The following is an 8,114-nucleotide window of genomic DNA, read 5'->3' on the forward strand; positions in this document are numbered from 1 at the left end:
TCTCACTTCTCAAACCAGACACATACAAACACTCTCCGTTCGGTCTCTGTTCTTCCCTGTTTATCATTGTTACTGCCTTTGCGGCCAGAGGATTAGATTGAGTCCACCTTTTTCAGCTCTGATTCTCCACATGACTCTCGTGTTTCCCTTTCTTCTCTCCTGACGGATACAGAGCTGTGTGTGCACATGTTCCTTTTTTTTTGAGTCTGGGGGGTTGTCTGTCTGGATTGGGGGAAGTGAAGAAAAGAGAACTATGCGGGCAGGAAGGATGCACTCGCTGCTGCAGCTTCTGATTCAATTAGCATGAATTTCACAGCAGAGGCAGCAGAGGCAGTAGCGGCAGCATCATCACACTCGCTCTCAGAAAAGCAGAGGCAGCACCCTGTGTCGGAGCTCCGCTGAGAGGACCGGTGGCTGCTTCTCACCACCCTCCCACCCTGGACAGCTGTGTTCAAAAGGGCAGAGAGACAGAGAGAAAGTGAGAGAGAGAGAAAGAGAGAAACTGGAATATTTTTTCTTTCAAATGATGAGCGGCAATCGCAAGCAAGAAGGAGCTTGATCACAGGACCGGAGGATTATTGTTTTGAAGTGGACAAATAGGCAGAGGCTCTCAGAGCCTGTGTTTTGGTTTGTCAGGGTCTCTTCTTGGCGCTGCTCTGCTTTCCGTGATCCATATTGATTTATCTTTATACAAGACAGAGATTTCAGCAACGTAGCATTTGGAAAAAGCCAATTGATTTGTCTGCCTTCATCCTTTCTTCTTAGCCCTGCTCTTTTATTCATCCGTTCCTCGTTTTTCCAGTACGGCTTTGCAGCTCCTTTAGGAATTCAAATCAGGATTTTGTAGCACCCTTTACCCTTCTCATCTTTCTTTGCTTCTCTCTGTTTTCACTCAAGTGGTCTTCACAATCCTCCAAAGGGATGACAGGAGAACTTTGTGTCACAAGGAAGGCTTGGAATATGGGTGGAAGAACCCTCTGAAAATCTTTCGTAGGGAATAGAAGTTCTGCTCGACATTCAAATCAAAATGATGTAGACAAAATATGTTTTTCCAAAGAGCTAAAATGGAGTCTTGTGATTGGTCATTCAGTGCAGTCGAGCTGTGATTAATTACATAATGTTGACAAGAAAGCCACTTTTCAAACCAGTTATGTTATAGATTTGACCTAAGACGTTTTTTTTAAAGAAGAGCAGCAGTTCATAAGGATCCATTCAGAATATTTTGGATATCGTCACTAGACTGTTGGAGGATTTTGGAGTCTTTCTTCTCTGGAAGGATTTTTAATTTTCATTTTGTTTACCTAGTTTATTCAAGACATTTAAGTTTTGGAATTTTTTTTTCATTTTTCAAGGAATTTTTTCTTCTCTTTTTGGCTTGTATTTTTTTTCTTTTTTTAATCTGCTAATATTTCCTTCCTTGGGCTGAAAACCAAGGGATTATGGGCCCTGGATGCATTTGAGATGTTCACTTCCTGTTTGTGTTCTATGAGGGGGAGGGGCCTGATGTTCCTTTCTGGCCTTGCACCTATGGAGCAGGAGGTGGAAGAGGAGGTGGACAAGGGTTTGCTACAAGTACCCAGGCCAGCCGCAGCCTCACCTGTGGTGTGGGCCAGTCCAGCCTTTCTTTTCAGGCTGGTTCTTTCTCTGGCTCTTTTGGTTTTCCCCTGCCCCGCTGTGGCCGCCAGAGTTTCTTCTTCTCTCAGCACCACCCACCACGTCCACCACTTCCACAACAAGCATGGTACCGTGCCCATTGCCATCAACCGGATGCCCTTTTTAACACGTGGGGGCCATGGTAAGAGCGCTTATTTTTGCTAGCTTTAGATGTCGTTTGTTCTCGTCTACCAATTCCTACTGGCGACATGCCAAATACGTACATGTGTTAGACCGCCTCAGGACTCCAAAGGTCAGTGTCAGTTAATTTTCTTCCAGAGGTTGATTTATAGCGGCAGTGAGCTCTGAGTTAAGTACATACAGTAATCCTGGGTGATTGACATGTCCAACTATTGATCCATGTCATCTCTGCTAAGACTCTAAGGATCCAGGCTCTGACAGGCAACCCAACTGTCCCAACCCATGAAAGACCAGTATCTTGATTCATGTCCCTCAGTGGCTAGCAATCTTGTCCTTTTGGATTTTGAAGACACGTATCCAAGCTGCTAGGATTAGATGCTGGACTTGCAGGTATAATGATTGGATTATTACCCACACAAAATATGTGTTTGGGTTTGGTGTTGCCAGGAATGAACAGTGGTAGTATTAATAAGAAAAATCAATCTGAAATTGCAGGAACGTTCCCAGTCCTTTCCTATTTTCTTACAAGATATGGCGCTCCATGTCGCATGGTGCATCAGTCGCTGCGTTGCTCTAAGCCTAAACTGTCAAGGACGAGGCAGTTCAGTTTCACACCGATTCATTTCATGTCCCTTTCCCTGAGTTTTTTTTTCTTTTTCTTGCCTTTTTTTCCCTAGTGCTTTGTCCAAATCTTTCTTTATTTCCCTTGTCTCTTCCCAAACATCCAATTCGTGTATAACCGTGGCACCAGCCATAAATAGTATCTATTGATTCCTCCCTATGTAGGTGCCCATGTAATTTAATTTAAGCCTTGCTTTTCTCTGTTTTTTTTTTTCTCTTTTCATTTTTCACCTCCTTCCACGTCTCTCAGTTCTTACTTCAGCATACCTATAATCTGTATCAATCAAGTCTGTAATGGACAAAGGAGCTGGATGTAGCTTTCTATGTTCGATTGGCTGCAGTGAGAGTTAATAGGCTTCAACACAGAGATTGTTCCAAAGTACTGAGTACTGCAATGGCTTGTCCATGCAGTAGAGAATATGTGTAGATGTGTAAAATGGCTTTAACATTATCAAGCAAATGAATATTCGAATTTAGTGTCATTTGTGATTTATATGAAGATATTTTAAAGGAAGTGCAGGAGTGAGTCAACCAATTGAGCGCAAACAGGGAGAAGTAAGAAAAGAGGAGGATCAGCAGTGATGTCGAATAGAATTGGTCAGAGGCGTTAACAGTGGTGAGATGTGCTATAATTAGGGGACAGTGGAACTGTATGTGAGACGGGGGCTGAGCTGAGGGTGACACTACGATGAGCGGTGTAAAATGATCGTATCAGAAGGTCAGCTGTGGAGAAATTAAAAGAACAGTGTTGACGTGTTATAAGATGTCGGGTACTTTGGACAAAGGATTTTTTAAGTCTTTGTTGATGGGCTCATTCAGTTCCCACATATGAACTGGACATCATTGATGGTGAGTATTCTGAAACACCTCTTATTAAACATATAGGAATATTTACAGTCAGCAGTCAGTGCTTGACCAGCATTGACAGAGAGCACAGCTTTGACAGTGTCCCAGCCGAATTTGCACCTTTTTCATCTGCATCATTTTAAAATAAACTCCTGAAAGTGCACTGGGACAGACCAGTGGTTCTGGTTTAAAATGGCAGCTGCATCTAGAATCCTCTCCTTTGTCTATTGGTCTATTTCTCTTCAAACTCTACTCTGAATAATTAGATCGCACCTTCTATATCTGGAGCTGCTAAGCTACTTAAATTGGCATAATTAACATAAAAATGTTCCCTGGCTCACTTGGTGGCTTTATGGCTGCCAGAAGACATTGGCCAACTAAATAAATGGTCTGTTTGCCCTGTAAACCCATAGCTACAGCTGCTAGCACACTGTGAGCTAAAGCCAATACATTTTACTGCACATCAACAACAACAGTTTTTTTTTTTTTCTATTTTATCTGATGCTAGTTTGACAACTCTGCCTGGTACTGTAGCACTTTACGTATGCCTTCCCTGAAAGCACTGCTTTTTCCTATTCTGTATGTGTGTTTTTTTTTTAGTAGCACTTGTGAAACATTTTCATTATCATTACAAGACAGAACGCACACATTAGAATGCTGCTTGTGTGTGTCTGGGAGGGAGAGGGGTCAGTTTCAGAACTCCATCATAAAAAGCGCCATTGTAGCCTTGTGTATCGAGTCCTCGTCTGAAAGGCCAGCTCTACATGAACGGTCAACCAAGTGGCAAAGCGTATTACCACCATTAATACCCCACTCAGTTATAAGCACCCACTTGCTCCAAAGCCTCCTAGGGTGACCCTTTCTCATCTAGGTGTCATCGCTGCATCCCTGTATTACTGTAGATACATTCCTGAGAATGACACACACACACAGACACTACTCTCTCATGGGTCTGACCTCACATCAGCTCTAAGAGCCTCTAAGCTGTCTGTCGGCAGGCCATTGGTACGCCTAACAAATCTGTGTCTGCTGGGAAAGAAGGTACCTATCATCCATTAAGCTATGACTGTGGCCCCAAACCAACCCCTGGGTTTTAGCATGTCTGGTCTATGAGATTCAAGGCTCAGTCTTATCTCTGACTCTCCCATGGTGTCACTGCTGTAGCACGTCTGTCTGGATGAGCCCCTGCTGCATTCCCTCGCTGGCACTCCACCACTGCATAGATAAACCCATGTTGCACAGCACAATAACAACAAAAGTTGTTATTCTTTTATCGCACAGCAGAAGTGATGCATTCTATGATTTTTTTTTTCTTTTTTTGATGATTCATTTTTAAAAGAAAAAATGTATTAAAACATGACACATTTCTTAAACTGTTGCACCCACTGCAGCCCAGTAGGTGGCAGTAAGCATCCCGAAAAAAATCACATTACTTGAAATATTTTTTTTTAACTTCCTAAAAGCATCTTTGAATAGATGGTTGTGTGCAAATCCAGTTTTCTTATCACCCTAATACCCCAATCCTACGGACTCACCTCAGTGCAAAACATATTGCTAATGTTGGCGACAACAGTCCTGGCAGTGTCAAAGGTTTGGCCAGCCAACAGTAGGACATATGAGAAAGTTAGGAGCCAATGAAAAGTAATAAAATCCTCAGAAGAATGGCTGTAATCTTTTTTGTGTTTACACATTTGCCTATTCATTCAAGGGAGTCGTAAATCGTATGTTCATTCTTCCAATTAAAAGTCTGTGGTAAATGATTTGCTCTTTATATTATATGTTTCTCTTCAACAAAAATGCAACTCACTGCTTATAATTGTACCCAGCTCATGTCATTGGCACAGTTGGTGACCAGTCATCTGTCACGCGTTAAAGATCTCCATTGCTGCCGTGACCCAGTTTGACAGAAGGGGACAGTTTTGTCTGTCTGACCAACTGCACCCTTCCTCATGCAGAGGAACTTCATTAATGTCTAATCAGAAGCTGTAAAGTCTCAGCCATAGAACACTAATTACAACTAATTGGAGAATCTCGTCCACTGAACCGTGGCGTTTCACTCTGCTGTTTTTTTGTTGATGAATGACCCCCCCCCTCCACACACACACACACACACAGATACAGGCAGACTCTTAATGTTCACCAGGTCTCCCATCGGACTGTCAATTTAAGGCATGTTATAGTTTCATTTTGCTGACTCGCACATGCTTCTGCACAAACACGCTGCATTTAAACTACCTTTAATGATTTTCTTATACTGCGTCTACCGGTGCGTGCATGATTGCAACATCACCGCAATCAGTTCTCGAAGTGAAAACCCACTGGTTACGGCCGGGTCTTAATCTCCCTGTGCGCAATCACTGTCTCACACCAGTGGATTGTCATGTAGTGATGGTCTGTTGGTCGTCTGTGATTGATCATTGGCCAACTCATTTGTGGTCACAAAGACACAAACATGTTTTAATAACCCTGGACTGAAAGTGAATAAAGGTCATGTTTAAGGTAGAATGTGATCAATAAATTAACGTCCCCTCAAATTTGCCTAATGAGAATGAATATGATTCAATTTTCCTTAATTTTCACTTTTACTTAGTAATTTATACAACATTCTAAAGGTTAGCAAACAGCAGAAATTTATGTTTCCAGCTAAAGAAGGAATAGAAAGAGAAAGAGAAATAAAACCGCAGACTTTATGGCCCATAGCCGTCAAATAGTTTGATATGCAGGACCAAGATTACACCTCTGTCATTTCGTCCTCTGCGTTTTACCTGTTGGTGCTTTTTTGTTTGTTTGTTTTGTGGTTTTTTTCTGAGCAGTTTTTTTTTTTTTTTTTGCCGTCAGAGAGATATTTTTATCTTTCATGTTCAAGCGACCTTCAAATAAAAACTCATTGATTGGTTCTCCTTGTGAAGCTTTCTTTGAATAATAAAAAAAAGGACAATAATATGGCATTGTTGACACGAGGATCCACACAGTGGATTTATGTTGTGTGAGCCATATTTGATGCAAAAAAAAAAAAAGGAAAATGATATCATTGCAGCTATTTCACATAACAGCTAAATCGGTGGTCAATGTAGCTAATGGCTATATTTCACTTGTGTGTGTAAAGTTAATTACGTAGTTGCTGTTGATGCATCAGCCCCTCCTCACTGGTCACTGGTAATCATGGCAACACACACTACACAGTGCCCTTGAAGTAACAAGAGGGATAATGCATCCACATGATTTTGACCTTCCTTTGTGAATAGGATTCCCTATTGTCATCTTTGGCATGGATTCATTTACCTTTTACAGCTTGAACATACAATTACCTGACTGATTTATTCTAATGACGGCACTCGTTCCCTTGTTTCTCCTTGTTGTTTTTGCTCTTTTATTTGTACTCTTGGCCCCTCAGTCCGCGGTGCTTGTCCTTCTGTCCACATCACATTAATCTTCTGACTGCGCGTCGTTGCACTCCCGTATTCGCCATCAACATTCTCTGCTTTCAACGTGAGAACAGTGACTGGTTTGTCATTCGCTGGCTCAACTGCATAGGAATACTGATGAGTTCAGCAGCCTTCCACACCCACGCATCTGCCTTATCCTGCACAAGCGAATATACCATCACTCCGAGTCAGGGTCTTTAAACAGTATCCTCATAGCATGTGGCCTTCACTTTCACTTCTTCTACCTTTTCTTCCCCATGCAGGAATGGCACACATTAGTGTTTACTGCACTAATGACATGCTGCACTGTTTGATAATCACCACTTTATCTCTGGGCTGCAGGGGGAGGTCATGAGCTGTGTGTGTGTATGTGTGTTTCATCCCTTTACAAGTATGTTGGGAAGTGTTGAGGGCTCTCCTTTGTGAGTCAAGTCACAACCCTTTCCTTTTAGAGAACACCATTAGTATTCATGATTCCACCCCTCCGCATGAAGTCCTAGGTGCACGGCCATGTGCATGGACACTAGCATGGTGATGAAAAACAGAAAAAGGAAGCCTCAGGTGCTCTGGTCAGTTAAGATAAGCTTGCTTGGTCTGAGATTTCTCTCTCCTGCACCCACGATCCCCATCCCACACAACCTCCTTTTATTTTATTTTTCTTTTTACACCTGAGCGTATGTACCGCAGTAAAAAAAGAGGACGTGTATAAGCCAAGTGTACCTGGCTGCACTTGTTCCAAAAGCTGCCAAGTACCAAGTGTGTCATTAGCTTAAGTTAGTTCAGAGATTCTTTAACACCCAGCCCACCATTGCGGGGGATCCTTTAGTAAAGCTTCTCTTTTTTTTTTATTTCCCATAACTTCTTGGTCTCCTACTCTTTACTTGGCTTCAGGCTGGTGCATGTTTGACATTTTATGAAGTGTATTGTTGGAAAGTGGGTGTTTCAAGCAGCACTCTGCAGCAGTTTGAATCCACATTTGTGTCGTCTGGTACTAGAAATGCTCCTGAGCTGTAGTCTCAACTTCATGGTGTCTAGTGTGAGTTAGCTGGAATATAAGTGTTTCTTTAGGTTGTTTTTTACTACATAGTGGTAGTTAAAAGTATGTACTTACTACATACATGCATGTTTTTGGTTACTTACACAAAAAGGTGTCATAGACAAGGACGCGGAACCTGATGAACGTTCCTATTCAAGCAGCTGTCCACAATGTGAAAAGACACAAAAACAACACCTTAGTTACTTACTTAGTTACTTAGGTGCTGGAAAATCGTTACTGGCTTGAATAATGTGGAAGAGGAACATTAAGAGAAGTCACTCACCTGTTTCAGCCACATACTAAAACATAAAAAAAAAAAAAATAAAATGTTTCTCTGGCTTTTATAATTCAAAGTTTTATATTAGAACTCAGCCTTTCTAAAACTAAATAAT

The 8,114-nt window shown here is 41.8% G+C and overlaps 1 protein-coding gene across 8 annotated transcripts in view; it reads left to right on the plus strand.

The window, feature by feature from the left end:
* The window catches only part of nrxn2b (neurexin 2b), a 572,664-nt gene that overhangs the window by 386,074 nt on the left and 178,476 nt on the right, over window positions 1-8,114 (plus strand). For 2 of the 8 annotated variants that reach the window (XM_017033585.2, XM_008327329.3), the window contains exon 1: window positions 36-1,795. The exons of the other annotated variants lie outside the window; for them this stretch is intronic. In XM_017033585.2, coding sequence (XP_016889074.1) covers window positions 1,462-1,795 — 334 coding nt within the window. In that variant the 5' untranslated portion in view covers window positions 36-1,461. Of the gene's footprint in view, window positions 1-35; window positions 1,796-8,114 lie in introns of those variants that run through there. 8 annotated transcript variants of the gene reach the window in all.

The sequence above is a fragment of the Cynoglossus semilaevis genome, chromosome 1 (assembly GCF_000523025.1).
Source record: "Cynoglossus semilaevis isolate Cse_v1.0 chromosome 1, Cse_v1.0, whole genome shotgun sequence".
Classification (NCBI taxonomy): Eukaryota; Metazoa; Chordata; class Actinopteri; order Pleuronectiformes; family Cynoglossidae; genus Cynoglossus; species Cynoglossus semilaevis.